The sequence below is a fragment of the Populus alba genome, chromosome 1 (assembly GCF_005239225.2).
Source record: "Populus alba chromosome 1, ASM523922v2, whole genome shotgun sequence".
Taxonomy (NCBI): domain Eukaryota; kingdom Viridiplantae; phylum Streptophyta; class Magnoliopsida; order Malpighiales; family Salicaceae; genus Populus; species Populus alba.
In genome coordinates this window covers 13,072,332-13,099,239 of record NC_133284.1, presented here as the reverse complement: position 1 = coordinate 13,099,239, position 26,908 = coordinate 13,072,332, and the positions used below count along the sequence as shown (strand labels likewise).

The 26,908-nt window shown below is 30.4% G+C and overlaps 3 protein-coding genes across 9 annotated transcripts; 2 read left to right on the top strand and 1 right to left on the bottom strand.

The window, feature by feature from the left end:
• Positions 1–2,541: 2,541 nt before the first annotated feature.
• Positions 2,542–2,922, bottom strand: LOC118039179 (uncharacterized). Its single transcript, XM_035045797.1, has one exon. It carries the CDS (start codon positions 2,920–2,922, stop codon positions 2,542–2,544), a length of 381 nt encoding a protein of 126 aa, XP_034901688.1.
• A 9,932-nt stretch (positions 2,923–12,854) lies between these two features.
• LOC118039270 (mitochondrial carnitine/acylcarnitine carrier-like protein) lies at positions 12,855–15,991 on the top strand. Of its 7 annotated transcripts, XM_035045929.2 has the most exons (5): positions 12,855–12,873; positions 13,195–13,307; positions 13,401–13,485; positions 14,230–14,621; positions 15,234–15,991. In XM_035045929.2, the coding sequence occupies exons 4-5, from the start codon at positions 14,230–14,232 to the stop codon at positions 15,730–15,732; spliced, it is 891 nt and encodes a 296-aa protein (XP_034901820.1). In that variant the 5' UTR covers positions 12,855–12,873; positions 13,195–13,307; positions 13,401–13,485; the 3' UTR covers positions 15,733–15,991. The 7 variants fall into 7 exon arrangements, with proteins under 7 accessions (XP_034901820.1, XP_034901819.1, XP_034901817.1 ...); XM_035045928.2 differs by lacking the exon at positions 12,855–12,873 and having other exon boundaries at positions 13,075–13,307; positions 13,401–13,480; positions 14,219–14,621; XM_035045926.2 differs by lacking the exon at positions 12,855–12,873 and having other exon boundaries at positions 13,075–13,307; positions 14,219–14,621.
• Positions 15,992–24,348: 8,357 nt separating this feature from the next.
• LOC118039269 (abscisic acid receptor PYR1) lies at positions 24,349–25,627 on the top strand. Its single transcript, XM_035045924.2, has one exon. The coding sequence runs from the start codon at positions 24,608–24,610 to the stop codon at positions 25,223–25,225; it is 618 nt and encodes a 205-aa protein (XP_034901815.1). The 5' UTR covers positions 24,349–24,607; the 3' UTR covers positions 25,226–25,627.
• Positions 25,628–26,908: the final 1,281 nt, after the last annotated feature.

Below are 26,908 nucleotides of genomic sequence, written 5' to 3'. Positions count from 1 at the left end.
TTGTTATTGTTAATTTTTTTTTTATTTAGTTATCAGATTTTCATAATACGAATCTCGAGTTTAATGAGTTAACCTGATTTGACAAGTTAACTTGGGTTTTTTTTAATTATTTTTTTCATTTAGTTTAGTTTGTTAAAGTTAATTTTTTTTCTATTTAATTATTAAACTTTCATGACATGTATCTTGGGCTTAACGGGTTAACTTGGTTTGATGGATTAACCTAGTTAATTTTGGGTAAACCCGTTATTTTTTTTTCTATTTAGTTATCAAACTTTCATGACACGAATCCTAGGTTTTACGGGATAACCTGGTTTAAAGGGTTAACCCAATTAATTCAATTTTTTTATTAGTTTTTTTCCTTCCTGTTGATTTTTTTCTTTGTTTTTTTTAATTAATCTATTTAATTATTATATTTTTATGACACGACCTTATAGCCAGACCCACATCTAATATTCTTGGATCCGATGTTGCAATCAAGCTCACTTAAACTTGTGTTATGCAAGTTTAATATTATTATTAATATTATAAAATATTACTCTTAGGTCAGACGTTGCAACCAAACTAAAATTCTTGGGTATAGCTTTGTAAAAAAATTCAAGATTTTTAAATCTTAATTTTTTTTATAAAAAAAAATAATCCGTGGCATCGTACAGGTCATATAACCAGTGTATAACTATAACTCGTCACCTGAAATCCTTTTTGTTTTAAATGAAGGCAGATCCTGAAAGCAAGGTTATAAAACTAAAAGCCTTTTTTTTTCGATATTTTTGCTTTCAGTTCCAGAATTTAGAACGAGTAAGTGCACATGATTTTCAAAATATAGCAAAAAGGAAGCTTTTAACAATTGGTTATTAGAGAACTTTTTAACAAAATTATTCAAAGAATAACCATTGCCACTTAAAGGTAGTTTTTAGCCAACTTTTGCACAATTAGAATAATTTACTTTAAGGTTGGTTTGATATTTAAGGAGATTTCTTCTCTGTTTAGATTTAGATTTTGGAGTCAATACCCAAGGTATATAATTATTATATTTCTATGAAAGCACCAGCCGACATGAGGTGCGCCATTAAATTTATTTTGAAATGAACTTACTCTTAGTTAACAAATAAGCTAATCTAAAAATACCTTTATAGTGTGTGTATCTTATTGGCTTTTGATGGGCTCTTAAAAGAACATCTAGCAGACTAGCACCATGCTCCTTTTTTATATTGCTACTGAAATAACTTTTAAAAAATCTAAAAGGAAAATAATGCTTTTTTTTTTCTTTTTTGGAAAGAAGAAATAATGATAAACATATGGGTTCATTGAGTAATAAACTCACAACAACACTGTAAATTCATTGATAATTAAGAGCAAAAAAAAAAAACAGTAACATCTTAAATCTCAGTGGATTGTTTCTCCATTTATATGAAGGTATAACCCTACGTATTTATTGATCTCACTTTCATTCATGTAAGTGGTAAATATTGAATGAGCTCTCCGAGGTTTTCTATCTAAGGTTATCGCCGTCCAAGATGATGGGCTTCTCCTTTGCCACCATCTTGTTAATTCAGAAAGGCCCTTTTGCAAGGTGGGCACTGGGTAAGCCCAAACAACAGAATGACTGAAATTGAAGTCCACCTGCAATTCCTCTTTTTGCATCTGGGAACGTTTGTCAGCAAGAAACAATCTCGCTCGTAGCAATATTTCCTGTCAATCTTTCTCCAATGTCACCGACTTGATAAGGGCGAGATAAATTTATGTAACCTAACCAGGTTCTTCTGAAAGCAACATTGCAGCAAAAATAAAACTAGAATATCAACTGATACTTGATATCTTTCGCTCCAAATCTCTCTTTTGTGACCACAGCGAAAAATTCGTGTTCTTAGCATTATTTTGTTTTGTGATTTTGAATTTGCAACTTCATGTCATTGCATGAGATTGATGGTCCGCATTTAGTGTAATCGATTAGGGATTAGGGATAGATAGAAAGCTTCATAGAATATGAAAAATGAAACAGATATCAAAGTCAATAACGTGAATTACTTGCTTGGTATAGTTAGAGGTGGATTACAAAAGTTTTTTGACGATAAGGTGGATTAGAACTAAGCTAATTGTATTGATAGTGATAGATGAAAAAACTTCATAAATTTGCTGCCAATATAAGACTTGGATTTATAGGCAATTGCATATTGATATATTTTTATTTTCCGCGGCATCGATCTTGTATCATATTTGACTCTTTCAAAGTGAGCATGGTAAAAGAAATGACCTCTGGTACGCTGTCAAGACACACCAAAGAAGTCTCTCAACAACGTATAATATATTATTCATTAATAAAACTCATGCTTTTCATAGCGTAAATATTATCCAATATCATTGATATTGATCAACACAAAATTACATTGATACGAAGAAAAAGGAACAAAAATAAAATGCACGCAGCAGGACAAGATATGAAAACAATTAGAATTATTAGTGACTTGGGAAAAAAAAATCCATGCAATAAAATCTGTGAGCTATATATATGGTATACCTTTCCCTTGTTTTATTCATTTCTCTCTAACGATCTTGAGCATAGAAGTCAATAATCTCCTTGAGATTAAGCTGAAACAAAGAAGAAGAATCGTTGTACATCAACCACAGCATATGCTCGAACAAAATGGCGTCCACATCCACAAAAATCACTTTCTTCTCCTCCCTTGATCTACTCGTAACATCATAAAAAATATTATCCTTTCTGACTGTTTCTATCAAAACCCGAAAGGGGCTCTCTTCTAGTACAAACGGATCGACCAAGAACTCTTTCTTCTCTTTTCCCACCACCACAGTCACCGGACTGTCCAAATCGCTGAACCCATCTTCAGTTAATGGCCGATACCCTGGTCGTGACCTCGTGCAGCACTTTCTCAACATTGATACAGGCAGGACCAAGCAATCCATTGCTTTTAATCAGAGAGTTTTTAGTAACAGAACTGGTGTGAGACTACAAGGGATATAATGTTATGATGATTGTGTCTGTCTAGATATACAGGCAAGACCAGGCATAACTTGTATTATATAAATGGAAGTGAAAGCAAAGGATCAAAGACAGATGAGAAAAAAGGGTAGAGAGGTGCAGGTTGATTTGGCCTTCAACCACTTAGAGAGAGAATAATTAGTTTTTAGTAAGAGAACTGTAGTTGTAAGCAAAGAAAACGGTGTATTTGTATTTGTATGTACTAATTTTCTGTGGTTGTTGAACAGCATAATAAGATTTTATGGCAATAAAAATAGCCGTTGAGTGGGATAGAGATTGAATCTCTTGGAAGGTGGAATCATAATTAATACGTCGTCCAGTGACGACTGGAGTCGTGATGAAGACTCACATTATGCTGCCGCGTTGGGCGCGCCCGGCGCGTTGAAATTCAAAGGACTAAAAATTCAAATCTTATTAGGACTTGGCTGCAAATTTGATGATGGAAGAGATGGAATCATCCCATATGGACTAGTTATTGGGGCAGATTTTTCAAATCTCTAATTTCTTAATTGTGCCGTTTCTGGGCTAAAATAGTATTTTGATGTTGTTGGAAGTGTGGTAGTGTTGGTGATTTAAAATGTATTTTATTTGGAAATACATTAAAATAATATATTTTTTTATTTTTTAAAAAATTATTTTTAATATCAAAATAATTTAAAAATATAAAAAAATTTAAATTTAAATTTTTAAAAAATATCATTTCAATAATGTTCCAAAACACTGCAAAGAAAAGAAAAACCTTGATCAATTTGGTTAATTTACTCCTTTGGTTCATTTGTAGTCACCTTGATTTTTTTTAACAAATCGCAAACTTTCATTAAATTAATAAAGGCAGGATTGGCATAAAAATGAACAAAATAAATGTAAATAAAATTAAATTAGGGTTAATTATACTAAATCTCCTGCAGTTTGCTTTTTCTTCTTTTTTTTAGCTTTGTTTCTGTTTTTTTTTTTTCAAAAAATATGCTTTACACCTTGAAATTTATATATTCATGACATTTTACATTCTCATGCTGGCAAAAACAAATCAACAAAAAAATCATATTATTTACAGCTTTATCATTATAATTCATATAATAACTAAAGAATCCATGTTGTGTTAAAATAACAAAATGCCATTAAAGTTGTTGTTTTTCAATGCCTCTATAATCATAAAAATACCATCATTTTCATGTTTTTAATACCCCTTAACCTTCACCATTTTAAGCCATATAAACATCAAAATCTTCATTTTTTAACACAATTTTCTTAATAATTCTTTACCTTTCCAGCAAACAAGAATCCACAGTTATATTATCAACATAAACACATTGATCCCAAAATTCACCCAATTTTCTAAAAAAATAAACATGGCCACAAATCCAACAAACATATTGTCTAAAAATTAAGCAAACACAACCAATAGTTAATAGAAAAAACATAACCTAATTTCCAGCGAACACCACTTTCAAAAATCTAGCAAACACAACCAGCATTTCTAGCAAAAACAAATACCAATTTCTGACTTAGACAAAACTAACAACAATCCAAAATTTGCAACACATTTACTACCAACAAAAAGTCATATACATTTACAACACGTTGTTATATTTATCAAATGCTAATAACCTACAAACTTGCAATAACTTGGAGCTAGTGGGAACATAAATATTGTGAATCATTATTGTTGTTATGACATGTTTAAACTATGAATTTTACTTTATTTATTATGCATGCTTTTCCTATATTTGATATTGATTTTCATTCATTTTGTTTACTATGGAATACATATATTTCATTTTATTTGTTCATGTTGAACAATATCATAGTTAGAAGCATTAACATTACAGACACTAAATAAGCTATCAACAACAACTTTATACTTGCAAAGATAGCCTTCATATTGTGATTTTTGATCCTAACTCTATGAATTCTGTCTTTCACTTCATATAGTATTTGATCGATATCATTAGCATATTTTTTATTTTTTATAGTTAATTAAATTTTATTAATAGATTTACAACAATTAATGAATGTATTGTCGCATCACCTATCATCATATTTATAGAATAGTTTACTTTTACTCAATTCTATTTTTTGATATCCTAACAATTTCTTTTTTTCACATTTCATGCACTTTTTATTCTTAAAATTTAATCCATCCAAGTTATTGTAAATTTATAAGCTATTAGCATTTAATGAATATTATGACATATTGATAATGTGTGTGCTTTTTATTAACAATAAATATGCTTCAAGTTTTAGGCCATTGATAGTGTGTGTTTTAGGTTGTTGTTGGTTTTATCTAAGCTAGAAAATGGTATGTGTTTTTTATACAAATACTAGTTATGTTTGTTGGATTTTTGGAAGTGGTGTTTGCTAGATATTGGGGTTTCTTATACTGGAAAATATCAATTGCATTTGATTGAATTTCAGACAATGTGTTTGTTGAATTTATGACAACATTTTACTAAGAATGTAGGTGAGTTTTGTGCTTAAATAATGTGTTTATGTTGATAATATAGTAGCTCAAAAGAAAATCTATTTAATGGTTCTTCTATATCCTTCAATCAATATAGTTAGATTGGGTTGAATGTTGAAAGGAGAAAGTACCAGCATCAATCTATAATTTTAAAGAACAATGATTATTAATAGAACAATCATTTAAGTAAATGAAACATCATGTATCTTTAAGAGACTCATATGTGTTTGTGTTAAGGATTGAAATGAGGATGGACTAGTCTCCCATTACCTCTGTTAGCTTTCCAACCTATATTATCTTTTCAAACCCGTGATCTAAATCATTAAACCCAAAACACCCTATCTAGAAAAACATTGAAGCTTAATTCACAATTAATCAAATATTAAAAATGAAATTAAAAAAAAAATTAATTATACAAAAGAATTTAAAGTAGAAATAGCAATTAAAAGAATAAAGATCAAAATTGAAATATAAAATAAATTTTATTTTTGATTGACTGGTGAAATTGAAAAGAAAAATTAGTTTAGCAAAATAACCAAAAAAAAAAATCTAAAGAATATGAATCAAAATTGACATAAAAAAATAAAAATAAAATTTTGATTGAAGTGTGAAATTGAAAATAAAAATAACTTTAACAAAATAAAAAAGGAAATAAAAAGAAAAAGGACCAAATTGGTAAAAATAATATACCATAAAATTTGGTTGAAAGATGAAATTGAAAATAAATAAAAGTTTTTATAAAATAGCTAAGAAAAAAAATTAGAAATCAAAACAATGAGGATCAAATTGAAAAAAATAATACAATAAATTTGAATTAAATGATGAAATTGAAAACCAATTAAGGTTTTTCCATAAGGGCCAAGAAAAAAAATTAGAAATGAAAAAAATAAGGATTGAGATTTAAATACCAAAATAAAAAATAATAATAAAAAAAAAAACCAAGTTGTAATTTTCAAGGGAGGAAAGAGAAAAGAAGAAGAATTAAAAAAAAAAAAAAGATTTGCTAGTGACAAACCACCTCTCCACCATTGACATGTGTCACACCAATAAAAAAAGAACATGATGACGTTTTTAATGACACAATGAAAGGGAATCTTTGACCATCATGAGGTGTCGCCTAAGCTATCCAAACTGCGCGAACACCTCTCACGTACCAATGAGTGCCCTACACACGCCAACTATATTTTTTTTTAAAAAAAAAAATTCTTTATTAAAAGACTCAATTGCTCCTTAGCTAATATGGTAATAACAAAAAAAAAAAATCATTATGAAAAAACATATAAAAAAAACATAACAAAAAACCATTGAGGTCATTTTTAATTTATTTTTTTTGTTTTGCTGGAATTTTAGTCATTTTACTGTGCACTTTATTTTCTTAATATTTTTTTTTGCATCATCAAATGCCAAATTGCCCCTCATGTTACATGATAATTACATCAAAACCATTATGAAAATATAAATTGTCCATTAACTCTAGTTTTAAAATTTTTAATTCTAAAGATATATTAGTCGTTTCATTGTGGTATTAAAGTGAAAAAAAAAATTATTTACTCACAAATAATTTAGTAATGACTAATGTATCTTGTGAAAAGACTTTGTTGCCCCTAATAACCAGTATTAATTTTTCTTATGTGGGGGGCAAATTGTCATTGAACTATTCCAATTAATAATGCAAATAAATATCGGTGAATAATATTTTTCAAAAATGGTTTAGCTTTTGTCAATTTGTGGTTTGACCTCCTTTTTTTCACATCAATGAGGAACATTTCTTTGCAAAAAAAAAAGTAAGAAAAAAAGTTTTTGTATGGAATATTAATTAATTTGGTTTTCAAGTGAGGAGTGTATGAGAAATTATTATTATTGTTGTTGTTGGGTATGATAGGAGTTATATTCCATCTTTTGTAAGAACTTGAAACCAATTATAAATAATTTATTAAAGGAAAGAGTACTTTTTGTTGCAATTCTTCATAGTAGGGAAGAAAAAAAGAATTAAAAAATTGGTTAAATTTAGAAAATAAAAAACATTAACTGAAAACAATAAATTGAGAAAAAAAAATTGAATAGGTCCAATTCAGTTTTAATTTAAGGCTTCTAAAATTAATTAAACCGAACCAAACAAGTTCAACCAAGAAATCAAAATTTGCGCTACCTTAATAGGGGTATAAATACAAAACTATCTTCTAAAGACTCAACCCTACAAATTCTTTGTCACAACTGTCTATCCTCTTCCACCTCTCCAAGTTTCTCTCTAGATCTCCTCAATGGCTCTACCCATAGTCTACATTTACGATTTTCATCTTTTTATTAAAACATGAAGTTCATTGTTTCTAACATATAAAAGAGAACAAGTCCTATGTTTAGATATGTTTTACTTGCAACAAACTTTTATGATTACACACACACATATATTGTTTGGGTAAGTAATTTTATTTTTTTACTTTTTTTTGTGATTACATTTATAGATTTTGTTGAGTATATGTAATTATCTGGTTTGTTTTATCAATTTATTGTGGTTTTGCTTCTTATTTTATATAAATCAATCGAATTTGGCCATAAAAACCCTAAAAAAACCCACTAAAAAACCAACAAGCTATATTGATTTTTGTTTTAAAAAAATCAAACCAAACCAAACCTAGTGAGTGTGAAATATTTTATAGTGAGGTTTGGTTATATATATAAATCTTGATTTGGTTGGTTTTTTAATCAAAAACCAAATCAAACTAAAAATGCTTATCCTACCTCTTAATTTAGAAGAGGATCCAAATAATTAGAGAAAAAAAGTTAAGAAACTCTTGGAATATGAATTTATTATACTTTTCAAAGAATTTAATTATGATTGGCGCAAAATAAAATCATCCACGTAAAAAAATACCAATTTTAAAAAAAAACAAAATCATTAAAAATTAATAATTGTAAAAAGCCATGTAGATTATTTTCTTAAACTTCCATTAAAGTTGCCACTGTCATCCAAAAGTATTAGACATAATTTGTTAGAAATTTTAATTTATCATAACAAGAGCATTCTAAACAAGAAAAGTCTAGTGTTTGTCATAACCCAATTTTTGAACAAATAATAAAAATTAAATATAATTGACAATGGGGTTAAGACAATAAATTTTGAAGTTTGGAGATGTAATTTGAGAGTTAATTGATCAATTTTGAAAGAATTAAAAGTTAAAAATTTAATTAAAGGTCAAATTGAATAATCCAGGAATTAAGGACTGTTTTGTAAACAGTGTACCAACTTAGGGATTTAATTGAAATTTATCAAAAAAGGGGGGCAAAATTAAACGAAACTTTTAATTGTTTAGGTCTAATTGCCGAATTTCCAAAGTCCAGGGGTCAAATTGAAAATGTCCGTGGCTGCTTGAAACGTCGCCGTTACTGTTGGAATCCATTGCTGCCGAAACGTCATCGTTGCTGGTGGAACAGCCGTGTTCGTCTTCTGCATCCCGATTCAACAGGCTGAAGATCTGCAACGAAGTTGATCCAATCGTGGACCATGTCTATCGCCCACGATCTCGTCGGGGAAGAGAAGAGTCCTGCAAAGACAGGACTAGTTAAAAAAGAGGGGCTGGGGAGTCTGTAAAAGGAAGCAGAAAACCTAGTCACCAGAGGAGCAAAAAAACCTAGAAAAAGCAGAGTTAAGAACAAAGAGGAAGCAAGAAATCAACCCAGAAAAGCAAGAAATCAGACCAAAAAAATAGAGAAAACAAAACACAACCCAAAAATACTGAGTCAAAAGAAGAAAAACAACCCAAAACAGAGGAACTCACAGCACAGAAACAGAGCATAAAAAACCCAAAAAAAATATACAGAGAAGGGGAAGAAAGGCAGAGTAGAGTCACAGATCAGCCCACGGCCTTCGTCCCTGCAGAAAAAGAACAAGCCAAGAACCGGAGAAAAACAGACGAACATAAGCAGAAGACATCCACCGTGACCAGAACCATTGTTGTTGCTGCCTTCGGTGTATCCAGAGCCAGGTAAGTAAGTTTCTCTTTCACCGCTTTTCATTTTAATTCACTTCCTACTGTACATTCTCAATTTAATTCTCTTTAGCAGCTAATGCACGCGTGATTTCGTTCACGTGTGCTTCATATTGCCCAGCCGAGTCACTGGCCATGTGGGCTGAGCTGGGCCCAGCCCCCACAAAAAAATTATGCTGGGCTGGACTGGGCCCGGCCCGGCCCAGTTCAAAAAAATAAAAAATAAAAAATAAAATAAAGGACAGAAAAAATAAAAATAAAAAAAATATGTATGCATGGAAAAAAAATAATATAAATTTATTGGTTTATTCACTGACGCCAGAGTCGGGAATAAAATACTGGTTTAATTTATATTATTCATTGTATTTTATTTTTATTTAACAAAAAAAATATGCATGCTTAAAAAATAAATTTATTTTATTTGTTTATTCACTGACGCCAGAGTCAGGAATAAAAAAAATAAATTTGTTTTGTTTTTTTTATAACTGCATAATATTTATCAACGCCAGAGTTGGAAATATTCGTTGTTAAATATTCACTGGCGCCAGAGTCAGGAATATTATAAACAAATTTTCATAACATAAAGTAATAAACATTTAGCAATTTAAGACGAAACCAGCAATGCAGCCTGCCTCAGGCAGGACATTTAAGGGGTGATAATATCTTCCCTTTTACGTAACCAGTCTCGAACCATAGAATCTCTGTTGACCAGTTAGGGTTCCTAGTGACCATAATACTAGGTGGCGACTCCTTAAACAAGATACTTCCTCATTAAAGAACAGGATGCCAGAAATCCATTCTTTCAAAGATAAGATTTAAATTTTTAAAGCCGCCGCGATGTCGGGTGCGACAGTGTTAATACATATTGAAACCATAAGCATGTAATTCTATATGTAATGACGAACTTGCAAACAATATAAAACATATAAAGAATCTAATATGCATACTATACGTATAGCATAAAAGATTAAAATGCAATCCTAGCATGCATATTAATGTATTAGATTAAATTAAATAAAATGGAGGTAGTTACTTATTGAAGCAGATTAAATCTAATTAAGCTTTGTTGTTATCAAGGATGAATCATTTGTTCCTAAAACTTTATCACTCCTCACTTGGTGCAAATGATGTTTGCAATAAGTCTCTCAAGATTCTAACAACACCATCTTATTTAGATGCACTTACAAATAAAGTCAATGAACTAAAGATACTTTAACTTAAGTATATCTCAAAAAGATTGAATCTAAACTTTAGATTTGGAAGGAAAATAAAGTTCTAAATATAAGAGAAAACACTCGAAATTAAGATGAGAAAGATTATGTAAAATCTAAAAAAATAGTACAGAAAACTCTTCCCATAACCTCTTTTTTATTGTGAATTTTGAAACAAAAACTAATAAAAATTAATTCTGATTATTACCAGAATAAATTCCCTCTATAATTAGCCTTGATTACGTCATAAAACTATAATTAAACCTAAAAGTTATTGTTTTTAAAGACCTACAAAAACTATTCAAAATTTGACTAGGTTATGAAGAATTAGTTACGAAAAAAAGAAATTGAATAAACTCATTAGACTTAATCCATAAGTTGGATAAAATAATGGGCTAGAAAGAATAATCCTCCACGAACCAAAATGATGTTTGGTGTTAATCCAACGAAATTTTAAATTGTGACCATATGCAGAAAAATGTTATAAAGATTTTTTTTTCTATAAAAACATGAGATGTGATTAATAGGTAGAGTGGAAATAACTATCACCCTTTATTTGGTAAGATGGTATACCTAACAATTTGTTTGAAATCCTTGAAATTGAATTCAATTCCAATAGTTAAACCAATTCTTATATTTAGAATTCTTTTATTGATATTAATTTGAATTTTAATTCAAATTCAAATCATAAAAAATAACAAAATTAAATCAGAGGGAGAACCTCTGATTTGCAAATCAATTCCTCTTAAAATTAACATTTAAAACACTATTCTAAAAATACCCTTTTTCTTTTTTTCAACAAAAAACTTTCTTTTACTTTAAATTGTGCATCTATGCTACATTCTCCTACCTAATAATATGATTTTCCAGACACCTATTTACATTGTATTTAATAGATAACCACTCCTGTATTTGAGGAAAACAATTTTTCTCTATTAGGAAATGAAGAATGGTGGATGCTTTGATAATTAACATGGATAATTGCAAGTCCTTTTCTTTTTCTATATTTTATCTATTTACTCCATAGAATCTCTTTTTCTCCGCTAAAGGAAGAAGATCTCATTGAGAGAGAGAGAGAGAGAAGAACATTCTTTGTAATACAAAATATAAACAAATAATCTTACAATCCTGTTGAATATAAGTTAAGGGCATGGCTTGGAAAGAGCTTCATGCTGAAGGACAACATGAAAGAGCTTAACGTAATATTTTGTTTATAAACAAAATATTAATTGAGAAGATGTATCATGCAATCTTGAATTACGGGTAAAATAGTCAAGATTTCTAATTCAATGCCATAAATATTCCAAACAGTATAATTAAATTCAATTATGTGATTTAATATTTTATTTCAAATATAAAAATTATAATAAATTATCAATTGAATTAAAACTATATGTGAAATTGAATTCAATTATGCAAATAATTTGGTTTAAACAAGCTGTTAGAGTATTTGATATAATTTCTATGTATATGAAATCTGATTTATTAGGTGGAGAAAATCATATGAATTTGAAAAAACCTCAAATTATTAGCCAGACTATAAATTAAATCCTAATTGAGTTGTCAAAATTGTTTTTCTTCCCGTTAGCTCTCTATTTTATTTTTATTTAAAAAATAATTCTTAATTGAATGTTGTGGCCAACCCTTCACAAGTGTTAACAAAAAAACATAATGTCAATTATCTAATAGGTGGTTTAATTTTAAAATTTTGGGATTAAAAGATTTGCTTCTTATGTAATTTCAGATTCGAACCTTGTGATTGCTTATATAATAGCCACTGAAAGCTTACATGGTCATTAATTTCAGAGCCCATAGAATTAATCGAGGTACGCAGAAGCTGGCTCTGACACCCATATTAATAATAAAAAAAATATAACATCTATATTAACGATGTTATTTTTTTTAAGAAAAAAATCTTAGAGTTTAGATGGAATTCATTAATGAATATAGGCAGAGGACTCAATTAAAAATTCCTGAATCGTTTATACTTTTTGGAAACCAAATTGTAGCAAAAATCATTTGAGTTCTCAATTAAGAATTTCTTATAAACTTGAGGGACTTATTTTGTGGTTTGCCCAAATAAATTTCCATCACTCCTGCTCTTCTCCACTACCCAAAAACTCATCCGCAATCACTTGGTGGAGAAGCGGAACGCAACAGGGGCTTTAAAAAACAAGATTGGATTTTGTTCTCCAAGAGAACCATCACAGCCACACGGTACACATCCCTCTGTTTCACCGTTTTGTGTGCGGTTGAAATGTACTTTTCTGAATCTTTAAATTATTTTTTTTGAAAAGGTTTTAGATTATTATTTTAATGTATTAATATTAAAAATAAAAAAAATATTATTTTAATATATTTTTAAATAAAAATAATATTTTAAAAAGCAAACTACCATGTATTTCTAGGTTTCTCTCACGTGGCTCTTAACTTGATGACTCTCAAGATGATTTTTGTTTATAATGGAAAGCGATTCCATCGGTTTTTTGACCCCTCTGGTTAATTTAATTTCAAGATTCCTCCTACCTAAAATTACAGGACTTCTCTATTCACCCAGAATTCTTAAATCTCACCAGCTCCCTTCCCCCTCTTACCACCACCTTTTTGCATCCGCCAGCAAGGGGGCATTAACACCTTTGTTTCTTCCCATGGTAATTCAATAATCTCCCTCCATGATGTACATATGACTGATATTATACAACCCATTTTTTGTTTATAATGTTTTCCAAATTATTTTTTTTCAGATTTAAGTCATCTGGGGTGAGGTTAAGTTCTGGGCTTTGGATTCGGTTTTGCTCTCTTTGCGGCCTGCGCATCAAATCAAGTTTGGTTTGATTCTTAAACTTATTCGGTTTGCAGAGCGTATCTGAATCATTTGTAGGCTTTGCAAATTTATTTGTTTCACTCGCTATTATTTTTTACACCTTGATACTTATGCTTACCCGTCACCTCCTATATCCATGGACTGTGTATAAACTGCATTTGGGTTTTTGTTTTCTTTTTCACTCTATTTCTTATTGCTGATTCAATCCTCAAGATCAAGTTGATGTTGCTTTGGGGTTGGAAATGGGTTAGGAGTGAAAATTTGAGAAGAGAATATATATATATAATTTTTAATAAAAAAATCAAATTTTTGAGAAACATGATTTCAACTGCGTTCTCAAACACTGTTTTAGAACATGTGCAGCTGAAGGTAGATAGAAACATTAGTTGGCGAGTTCATCTTTACTGGTATATGTCTTGCTGTGTTTTATTCAAATCTGGAATATGTCCACACTCACACATTGTGTGTGACAACTGTTAATTCTCTTACTCCTGTATTTTGTGAGGCTTCTTTACCTCTGTTAACCTGCGTGACCATGTGTTTGGATGATGCGATTTTTTTTGACTTCTTTATCTGGCACTTCAACTATATTTCATCTGAAATATTTTTGGGTGGAAAATAAATAAGCAAACAATACTTCTACTGCTATTGTTTCCATTGGCTTAAAATCAAACATTTTGAAGCTAATTCAAGTCTTTCACTTTTATCCCTTCAATGACTTGAATTCATATTTCCAAGGTCTCTTGCAGATGGGGGAAGTAGCAAAGGACTTGACTGCCGGGACAGTCGGGGGTGCTGCACAATTGATAGTTGGGCACCCCTTTGACACCATCAAGGTCAAGCTCCAGAGCCAGCCTGCTCCACTCCCTGGCCAAGCTCCAAAGTATGCTGGTGCAGTAGATGCTGTCAAGCAGACTTTAGCTGCTGAAGGCCCAAGGGGGTTATACAAAGGTATGGGAGCTCCACTTGCTACTGTGGCAGCCTTCAATGCTGTTCTTTTCTCAGTGAGGGGACAAATGGAGACATTGTTGAGGTCTCAACCTGGTGCCCCTCTTACTGTTAACCAGCAAGTTGTTGCTGGTGCGGGCGCTGGAGTTGCTGTTTCTTTTCTTGCTTGTCCCACTGAATTGATAAAGTGCAGGTCAGTGCAATCTTCCTCCACCCTCGCAACCATTCCCGACCTTGCAACCTGATTTTCTTATTTCTTGAACTGCTGCATTATTTTGCAAAGCCTTCACATTTTTGTTTATACCTTTGTGTTGAGCTTTTCGCCTAATTGTATTATATTTCTTGTAACTCATTGGATTTGACTGTGCTATGAGAACTCGATGGTTTTAGGAAGTTTCTGCCTTACCTGTCATGTCCTGAATTCTTCTAAATTGCACAGTAAAAATGTACATGTTTTCCTTTACCCTTGAGGAAGTAGTGCTTTTGTGGTTCACCCCTGACATTTTAAGTCTATATATATATATAGATAGATAGTCTCCAAAATTATCAGGCAAGGGGAAAATCATATTGTGAATATGGCATAGTTTCTTAAATACTCTTAAACAACCGGAACACAATCCTCTCTCTCATTTCTCCAATAACTAAGCGGTGGTCATGCCAGTATTTTTTAAGTATCTCTCAATCCTGGCAACTAATAGTTTTAACTTCTTCATTTTCCATCTGTTTCTATCCTATTTTTGGTTAAATACCTGTCAGATCTTTGAAATCTACCCCCTAATTGATTGGGTCTTCCTGGTGGGAACAGGTTGCAAGCACAAAGTGCATTGGCAAGTTCAGACTCAGCAGTGGTGGCAGTGAAGTATGGAGGGCCAATGGATGTGGCCAGGCATGTTCTCAAATCAGGTGGTGTGAGTGGTCTCTTCAAGGGCTTGGTTCCTACTATGGCACGTGAAATTCCTGGAAATGCTGCTATGTTTGGTGTCTATGAATTGTTGAAGCAGTCCTTTGCAGGAGGCCAGGATACTTCTCATTTGGGAAGGGGCCATTTGATTGTGGCCGGAGGCTTAGCTGGCGCTTCCTTTTGGGCATCTGTCTACCCCACTGATGTCGTCAAAAGTGTCATTCAGGTTGATGATTACAAAAATCCCAAGTTCTCGGGCTCCATCGATGCTTTTAGGAAGATCCTGGCGTCTGAAGGTATCAAAGGCTTGTACAAGGGTTTTGGCCCTGCCATGGCTCGAAGTGTCCCTGCAAATGCAGCCTGCTTCTTGGCATATGAGGTGACAAGGTCTAGCCTGGGGTGATTGGCTTCATCGGTTGCCTGGCAGATATCTGGACTAATCTTCACCATTGTTATCATATTGCTTATCTCTTTAAGTCGTCATCAATCATTGAATCAAAGAGCTCTTCCAAGTAATTGTTTAGCAATATGATAACAGGTTATTTGTCAAAAGAACATGCTATTCATCCTTCAAAATTCATGTACTCGGGTGATGGAAGAAACACTTGCCAGTTACCATCAATTTAACATGCAATGGTTGCCTCTCTTTTTCTTGCTGAAAATCTCAGGTTCTGATTCTAAGGAGAAAAGTACAAGGCAGGACAAAGCCTCAATCATCATGGTCAGTCAGATCAGAAGCCTTAATCAATAATTTAGTTCTTTTTAAGGTGCAGTCACCCTTGGTTCTAAGGACAGGAAATGTGCCAAATGGCTCTGTTTAACAAAATCAATTAACCTACCTGTTCTTATGCGAGGTTTGAATTTCTAGGTTGCAAGGATCTTCTTACAGCTTTTTCTATACATGTTGTGAAATTGGATCTTACATGCGTCGGCTCGTGTGTGACGTCCTATCTCAAATTATACTAGGGCATGACAATTGTACTCATTTCATGGAAATCCATCTCCATTTGCTTAAATGGAGGCGGCGGCTATAGACGAATTTTTGTTTTTGTGTATATGAAGGTAAAGCAAAACAATTAAATTTTTTCGTATAAATGATGGTGTTATGAATAGATCTATTGTTATGTCATTTGAATTAAAATAACTATAGAACACATAAACCTATTTAATCCAATTGTTATTTTTAAATTTAAAATATTTTTTATACTTATATTAAATTCAATTTAAAATCCCTAAAAAATAACTTATTTGTATGCCAAATTCAATTTTTTCTCATATCATTCTCATTTTTTAGTAGTCTATTACTTTTAATAATAAACACACATATATTAGTTTTCACACATTTATTAGTTTTCACAAATTCTTAGCATGTATGCATAATTAATATATTTTCTCATTAAAAACAAACACCAAATAACTTAGTTTAAGTAGAATGTATAGAGTGATTATTATCTTTTCTATTATATAACTAATTTTTTATTTAGAACATCTGAAAAACCAATTATAATTTTCTAGTTACTACAAAACTATGTAGCAACTTTTTTTTTTAATTTTATTTCTATCAATTCTATCAGCTCATCAAGATGTTCTATACAACAATAATAATGTCTACTTTTATGATAACATTTTTATAATAAAAAATCAATGACTCTACTTTTGTGTTTTTATTTTAAATAAATAGTCTTTCATCTAGATGCATCTCCTCGTGCTTTTAGAAATAAAATCTAAAATACTTTATAAATAAAATCATCATTCACTCATTAAAGTTAAAAAACAAAGCTTAAAGTTTCTTACCAATATTTATTTAAAACCTTTAGCTAGTTTATTTAAATAAAAAAAAAACACAAAATCTAGAAACATAAGGAAGTAAACAAACTTTTAAAGAAACTAAAGCAGCTCAATACTATTTCATAAAAGTAAAAGGAAGAGATTTATTCTAGCACACAATTTTCAATGCATCAATGACATGTATTTTATTACAACAAAACTAAAGAGTGTGGGAAACACAACTATAAACATTGTTGATTACAACTAATCCATAGTCTTTTGTAAAAAGAAATTTGTGTGTTTTGATCCTGATTTTTTTTCTTTGCTTCTGTTATTGAATTTTTAATATTTTTAATTTAGTTCTTACATTATGTATTTATTTAGATTTAGAGTTAATATTTTTTTATTTATTTATCTTTTATATGATTATCGTGTTATCAAAAAACAAATTTCAGCACTAGGCTGGTACTAGAGTTTGTGAGATATTGTTCATGGGGATGGTAGGGTACCTTTTTTCTTATTTTTTTTAATTCAGCTCGATTTCATGATCATTTAATTTTTTATCATATATTTTTTTAAAAAACCATGTTATTAAACTTTAAAGTCTATAGACTTGTTTACGAGTTTGGAAGGTTGGACCAATTTGCAGGTTTGGAAGGTTTAACTTTTCTTTTTAATTTTTTTTTATTTCATCATTTGATATTGGATTAGTTGAGAATTAAGTTTCATAATTTATTTTGTTTCGCTTTCTAAAAGGTTATCATGGTTTTTAAAAAATCTTGATATAGGGTTAATGCTTGATTTATTTTTGTTGTCATATATATAAATAAATAAATAGTTTTAAAAAACAAGTTATTAATCATAGTGGAGTTCATGACCTGACTCATGATTTTGACGTGTTGTCACGACTCGAATCTCAGGTCCATGACTGGCAACACAAAAGTAATGTTGTAAGGACACTCCATCTATGTTAAGTCTCAGAACATACATATTATAAAAAAAAATTATATAAAAATTTCACAGCATTTCAATATCTTTCAAAATATTATATTCTTCAAAACTAATAAGATCAAATAACACTTCAAAAACTCTCATAATCAAATAAAGCAAAATAAATAATTCATAATACTTATTATATAATCAAAATCTAAACTTAATTAAAATAATGGAATGTTTAAGACATCGAATCAAAAACTAAAAGGAAATAGCTTAGAAACCAAAATGTAATTATAAAGCCGGGTTGATTCACCAAATTGATCTTCAACATAACCCAAATTGATTGAATGTAACATACCTGATTAACCCTAGCTTGAAACAAAACCTTAAGTTCAACACTGATTTTTTTGGTGTTTTTAGAGGAAAAAAATAAAGAATGCTCCAACTACTTTTTCTTTAAATACCTAGGTTAGTTGGGTTGGGTTTAGGTTGAGCTTTGGGCTAGGTTGGGCTAACAATATAGGTTTTACATGTGTTGACCCGGGTTCCCTGATTCACAGGTTTGATTAGTTTACTCATCGCACCTAATATAGTTTGTTTAGTTTTTGGTCTTTTATTTTTTTTATTTCATCATTTAATAGTAGACTAGTTAAGAAATAGACTTCATAGTTTATTTTTGTCGAGTTTTTATAAGGTTATTATAGTCTCAAATAAAACGTTTATTTTAGGATTAGTGCTCGATTTTATGAGCATATATTTTTTACCATATAATTAAATAAAAATAGTTTTTTTTTTAAATAAAGTTATTAAATCAAGTGAAGTTCATGACTCAAGTTGCATGGTGAATAGAGTCAATTCAATATGGTGTTGTTTCAATATTTTTTTTAAAAAAAAAAGTTATTAGCTTGAAAATTTTTTAAAAATTAACTCATGTTTTTACTTGTCTCTAGGTTGTTTTTTGAACTCGTTTAATTGGAAACTTGAACTAGAAAACAAATCGGATATTTTTTTTTAAAATCGATCTCTTTAGCTAGCTTTAATGACAATGTTAAAAATTTCCTTATGATCTTAACATTTTTCTAAGGGTGCGTTTGTTTTCTAGAAAGTGATTTTTGAAAAATCACTTTTCAACTTTCCTGTATTTGTTTGTCATTAGAAAAGTTGGTTAACGAAAAACACTTTCCAGTCAATGAAAAACATTTTTCAGTCAAAGAAAAATTTGATTTAGTTTTCAGGACAGTGTTTTCCTTTTATTTTGGGCGAAAAACACTTTCTAGAAGTTGTGAAAAATTAAAAAATATCATATTATTTGCTGATTATATCAAATTTGATCCTCAAACTTCTGATTATTATATATTTTTTGTTTTGAATATTTATTTTTCAATTTTATCCCTTAGAATTTAATTTTTTATATTAACTTTGGTCCTCATTTTTATAATTGTTATTTGCTTTTTCCTTATCAGTTTTTAATTGAAATTTTTTGTCTATCAAATTCGGTCCTCATTCTTTTGATTGTTACTTATTTTATTTGAAATAATTTATGAAATATTAATTATTATTATTTTAATTTCTTCATATTTTAATTTTTTAATTTTTTAAATTTGATCTCTATTATTTTGATTATAATTTATTTTATTTGAGACAATTTATGAAATTATATATTTTTTTTCAATTTCATTCTCATTCAACTTTTTAATTTGTAAGATTTATTCCTTATTATTTTAATAAACTTGAAAAAAATAAAATATTAATAAGTTATTTTTCAACTCATTTTCCATGACATACCCAAACATTGGAAAGCGTTTTTTAACTTATTTTTCATTACATCACTAAACATCGAAACTAATTTAATTTCTCGAAATTCACTTTCCAAAAAATACTACTTTCTAGTAAATAAACAAGACATAAGTTTGATACAAAAAAGTAGTATGTGCCACGGAGGAGAATGTGACAATGGACTACTTGACACTAAGCCATGTATTATAGATAAATAGATTGCTATTAATGTATGCTAAAATAAATAGAGACTATATAGATTAGCTATACATAGGGAAAAAAACCCTAAAATTAGGCCCTGTGAAAAATATGTTGTCAATTGTTACCTGCATTTTTATAACCCACTCAATTCATTTAAATATACCAAATTGCATTAAATTATATAAATATTATCAATTAAAAGTATAAAAATAATAAATTAAAAAACAAGAATTATTGAAAATTATTGAATTATAAAAACTATTAATTTCTTAAAACAAATAGATTTTGAAATATTTTAAGCAGTAAAAAAATTTTCTAAAAATATTCATTATAAGTAAAAAAATTATTTTTGTTTAAAAGACTTAAACTATTGTATTCTTGAAGAATTAAAAGAAAATCAAGTTTTTAAGAAATTATCAATCATTAAATTATTTTAACGTTTCTATAAATAAAAATAAAACTTTTCAGAAAACGTTGAAGAAGTTCTTATTAAAAAAAAAAATTATTTTTTAAAAAAAATATCATGAAATTATAAATGCTCAAAAATTAAATTATTAAGATTTTTAATAAAATGAACTATCAAATACATAAAGAAGAGGGTTAATTAATGGCGGTCACGCATTATAGGATTTCGAAAGGTTCTAGGATACTCTCCGAATCGCTTTCTTTATGTCCTAAAGTCTTTTTTTTCATTTATTAAACGGCAACCTAATTATACGAATAATCTGGAGACAATAGTTGAACCCTGAACCCAGAGAAAAAAAAATGAAGCCATCATGGGCATTAAGAAATTGAATATATATATATATATATATATATATATATATATATATATATATATATATATATATATATAAACAATTTGCACAAACTCCTTGCAGTCACAAGCACGTGAAGGGGAGAGAGAGAAACGACTTGCTGGATGCCTGATGTCCACGGAAAAAAGTTGACTTGAATTTAAGTATTATATTTCTAAGGGGCTTGAATTGATCACTTCATATAATCAATGAGGACAGAGAAATTAATAAAATAAAAAATGTTTGTTCCTCAGTTGCCTAATCAATGGATGTGCATATAAAAAGGCAACGGTTTGCTTAGCTGGATCAGATTTGTTTATTTAAAAAACAGAAGGGAACCTCGCTACGCGAGCTCGAAATCCTTCATTTTGGTCACTAAAGTTTTTTTTGTTTCATTTCCATCCTCTTATGTTATGTCCAGACAATCTTAAGACTAATAATTTATTTTGATTCACGTACAATGTTGTATTCGCAATATAAGAAAAACATAGGTTGATCGCTATAGTTTTAATTTCTTTTTATTTTTTTTTAGTCCTTAGTTTGTGTGGGTTTCATATTTCATTGATAAACTTTATTTGTTTTATATTTTAGCTCTTATATTTTGAGAGGAGAGAGAGAGTCTCGTTTAAAAATAATAGAGGAGAAAAAAAATAGTTAATCGGTTATACTCTGACCACTAAAAAAACCAAACTTTTGGTCAATGAATTATTCTTGACAAAGAAAAAATTCATTAAGGTGTTTTTACCATTCATGTTATTGGAAAAGTAGATTGGGCCTTAACAAATATAAAGGTGTTCCAGGGTTGTAAATAAGTTTATTATGGTCATTAGGATTTTTTTTTTATGTTTTAAGTTATAATTTGAGTTTTTTTAGTTTCTTAACTCAAATTTAAAAATTTAGATCACTGTAGGTGGCTTATGATAACTGAAAAAACAACATGCTGATGATGCGTCATCAACTATGTTTTTATAAAAAACAAATATGAATGGATGATGTGTCATACACCCATAAAAAATAATGAAGCAAGCACGTGGGTTTAACATTATAGGCTAATGCAAACTTGGCATGTTTTTCTAAAGCCAATCTCTTTTGGGATGGAAAGCCTATGATTTTCTAATTAGTATTTAATGGGAATAGAATATTTATTTTTTATTATATTTTTTTGGAATTTATTATTCTTGAGCTTCTTCATATAAGAGTCTATAAATGATTTTTTAAAAAAAAAATTAATTGACTCTTGCTCTCACGATCATAATAAGTTTTTTATTAAGAAACAATATTTCTCATAAAAAAATGATGCTAATAAGAAAACTGATTTTGTTGTGAAAATAAAAAAATATATGTTAATCAGAAAAACAAGTTTGACAATGAAAATAATATTTTTTCTTCATAATTTTATCTGTTGTTTTTTTCTATGAATGTTTTTTTTTTTATTATTATTTACAATTACATAGAAAATAGATTTTGAAAAGCAAAGTTATTAAGCTTTGTCGGGCCCACGATCCAAATCAAGGATTTAATGGGTCAATTCTCATTAGTTAAGCCCTAGTCAGTAACTTTTATATTAAGTGTCTCTTCATAATTATCAACTAGATTCACAATAAAAATTACCAACACTACTACTTCATGAAGCAATAGCGTTTTTGCTGGACTTAGACTTGTTTCTTCTTGAATATATAATACATAAAAGAAAACAATTAACACAATTCAAAAATTAAAACATATTATAAAATACAAACTCAATTATTTATTACAAATAAATCACAATGAACCTACTTGATAACATTGATTAACAACCTCCAAGTTTTATAAATAAAAAATCGCTACTCATGTTATAGCAAAAAAGAATGAGAATGGAACTCAAAGAAACCATTAACCACCACCAATTTTGAAGTAGAAAACAGATTAAACTCAATCTCAATTAGAAAAAGGAATAATTTTTCTTAATGGGCACCTATGAAATCTCTCCAATCAACCCCGTCCACTGTCTTCTTCAAAGGAATTTAAGAAACTCAAAACTAAGAATTAGGTTATCTTCAAAACTCATTCCCTGACATTAGTTTTTCTTATAGAAGAAAAACATAGTAATGTCATTATCTTATCCACTACATTCATCACTTTCTTTTTGTATACTTTAATTACCTCTCTTATCTCTCAAATCTATTTTTTGTAGACTCTACCTTCGTCAGCCCTTGTAGTATACTCCATGATCTCATCTATGTTTTTTTTTTTTTTTGTTAGTGGCATGCTTTTCTCAAATGAAGTTATGGGGGTATGCTTGAGCAATTTAATCACTTAAAACAAAAAATATAGACAATTTAACCGATCAAATGCAAGAAACTCCACAACTGTCAGTTTATATATTTATGTATCTTTGTCATATCATGAGCTTGTCAAAGAATTGAGACACCAGCATATATCGTATTGTATCCATGCTTATACGAGCTACATACTTAGAATGGCTATCATATCAAAGATGAAGCTAAATACCTTAACAAACACTAGCATATGCATCACCTTTTTCACTATAAATCAAATTCAAATCTGATTCTTTTTTTTATTATTATTCATACATCAAGGAAAAAAGATTTTCCACTCACCCAATTTTGCCCAAAGTTGAAAAAAAGTCCTAAAAACATAAAACAATACAAAAACCCTTAAATCTTGACATGCCAATTTGTGCATATACATCACAAACGCCCAGTAATAAACTCAACACCTCCCATAATAACATAGAATCAACGTGTAAGAATAGCAACACCAAGAAACCCAATACAAACTCCATGAAAAATATCTCTTCAAAGCACAATCATGGATCTCAATTACTTTAAAACTCTCAAAAAATTGACTTCAAAAGAATAGAACTCAATTTTTTTAATGTACCCAATAAAGCTAATTACTTTAGAACTAATAGAATGTTGAAGAGAAAATAATCTAGACTTGGACAAGTTTTCCAAATTTCCCAGCAAATCAAGCATTGTCTCCTCAGATTCTAGTGTTTGCTAAAACCCTAACAAAAAGCTAAGGTTATTAAACAAAAAATCAAACATGAGATAGGGAGAGTACATGTATTTTTGGCATTAGATTTGTGAGGGGTTTGTATTTTTGGCATTAGATAGGGAGAGTACATGTACAATCAACACATAAGGTTATTTTAAAATTACTAATGAAATTTTTGTTAATAATTTGATATGTTAGTGATGAAATTACCGATATTTTTTTTTAATTTTGTTGTTTTTTTCATTAGAAATTACCTACAAAACCTTTAACTATCTATAGTAATTTTCATTGATAAATAGCAATAAAATATTTTCAATTGAAGTTTTTATTTTTATTTTCTAATAGAGTGCAGTAGATAAAAAACCTATATAAACCTAATAGGCCAATCTAAAATTAACAAAAAAAGAGAACCTATAGATTCATCAGAGAGGAAAATCATGATGATAGAGAGAGAGAGAGAGAAGCAAAAATATAATTAAAAAAAGAGAGCAAAAATCAGCATAAGAAATATTAAATAGGTGGTCTTAGGAGCTTAGTTTAGACAGGTTGACATGTCAAGCAACTAACATGAAACCCATTTAGTTCCACCCCCCACCTGTCGTCCTCAGCCACTTATTCCTACCTTTCCTTCACCATCATAAATTAATACCCGCTTCATTTGTTTCTCTACTCCCTCCCTGAATCAAAGTATCCCCCCTCTCCAAAACAGAAACCCCACTCTTATCATTTCTCTCCTTCCAAAGTTCGAACGCCCGGAATCTTTCTTTTCTTTTCCTTTTGTGTTCTAGAAAGTCGAAAGACATGACTGACCCAGCACAACAAGAACCAACAACCTACACCACCCACCACGTCACAATCCCACCTGGTTTAACTCAGTCCGAATTCGACGAGTTAAACCCTCTCATAACTGAGTTTCACAACTATAGAATCAGCCCAGGCCAATGCTCCTCTCTCCTAGCACAGCGCATAAACGCGCCAAACGACCTCGTGTGGTCAATTGCCCGCCGTTTCGACAAGCCACAGACGTACAAGCACTTCATCAAGAGCTGCAGCGTGGCCCCAGGTTTCACAATGACCGTGGGATCCACACGTGACGTGAACGTGATCTCTGGCTTGCCTGCTGCAACAAGCACAGAGAGGCTTGATATACTGGACGATGAACGGCAGGTCACGGGGTTTAGTATTATTGGAGGAGAACATAGGTTGAAGAACTACAGGTCGGCAACGACAGTGCATGGGTTCGAACGTGCAGGGAAGATCTGGACGGTTGTTTTGGAATCGTATGTCGTTGATGTACCGGGAGGGAATACCGAGGAAGACACACGGCTGTTTGCTGATACTGTTGTCAAACTGAATCTCCAAAAACTTGCGTCTGTTGCTGAAGGCTTGGCTCGTGACGGTGACGGTGACGGTAAATAATAACCCAAAAATAATAAACCCAAAGAGCCAAAGACTCACTCGGCGAAAGTACCTTTATTTTATCCCCGAAGTTTTTATTTTTAAAGTTTTGTGAGTATGTTTTTCCTTCTCTTTTTTATTTCGGGCAGTTAATTGGTGTATTTGGGGAAATGAAAACATGCTTTTGTCGGAATATAGATTGGTTATTGATGCCCCTTGAATTTACCATCGAGGGGTTGTGTTGCTTTGGGCTTTACTTCTTACCAATGTGATGATAATGCTCTGTTTGAATTGGGAGTGGAAGAGGAAGGTAAGGGCATTAGAGTCAATGCACGTGTACAGTCAGAGATCTTGAGTCTTGGGAATATCAATGTCTTTTAATTTTTCGTGAAGATTAAGAAATTGGTGTGCTGTTTCGCTTTATCTGTTTTGTCTCTCTTTCTGTTGTTTACATTACATTAATTCTTTACTTATTTCAGATGATGTTCATCCTGGCTGGCTGGTTGGGTTCACACAACACAAATAACAAAGATGCATGAAATGGAAGATAAGGGCTTCATTAAATTCGCAATTAGCTTAGATATTGTTGAAAGAAAGATAGGAGTGGTAGAAAATAAAAAATAATAATGGAAGAATAAAAAGAAGATCGAGAGGAAAGAATATTTTTATTAAAAGTTTTTTTAGCTATTTCCTTTTTTTATATTTATTTATAATATTGAATTACAAGTTTTTTTTTAAAAAAATAAATTTAAAACAATTAAGAAATTAAATTAATACAATTTTTTTTTTTAATATAAACACAAAATGTATTTGTAGACTGAATTGATTGATAAATTCAATGTATTGAGGCCAATAAACTGGTTCTTCTGCTATTTTTCAGAATTGATATTTAGTTTATTTTCAACATTTATTGGATTATGAATTTGCTAAACATACGCTTAGCAAACTAGTATATGAACAGAGGAAACGGAAAAGCAAAGCACACTCCACACTTGACGTCGCGTCACCTTGCCGCATCCTGAATTTATTTTTCTTTGTTGACCCTTTTTTTCTTCTTCTTTTTCGAGAAGGAATAGTGGAATACGTAATTAAAACATATATTAACATCAATATTAACTGCCAGTAGAAGAAGGTGGTCTGGATCCATAGATAGAGCAGCAGCAATCTGGACCTCAGTTCAAGGCAAGAATCTTTAAGAGGAAACTGTTTTGTCATGGGGATGGACCATTCTAACACATACGGGGGGGAGGGGAGATCGATCACCTGTTGTGACAGGTAAAAGGAGTGAATTTTCCAGATGGGAAGAATCTCTCTCTCTGTGTCTGATACTGCGCTTGCATGCCTTTGAATCTCCTGTAAGTTATGGATAGGTAAAGTAGAGTGGAATGGAAACACCAAAATCTTAAAGAGCAGCAAGTTCCGTAGTCAGCTGAAGGCATTATGGAATGCTTTTTTTTTTTTTTTTTTTTAACCAAAGATTGATTGATTGCCCGCTAGATTATTTAGGTTATAAAGTACTCATAACCAGAGGCGAGGCCGCATGCACGATCACTACCTGATCATCTAGGAGTGTCTGTAATTTATGGATAAATAATACATGTGGAAAGTCGAATTTTCCAAAATTTCCTTCCTTCTTTCTTTCCCCTTTTATTTTTATTGTAGGGAAATGGGATGGTATGTATTTGCAATTAGACTGAGTGGGTT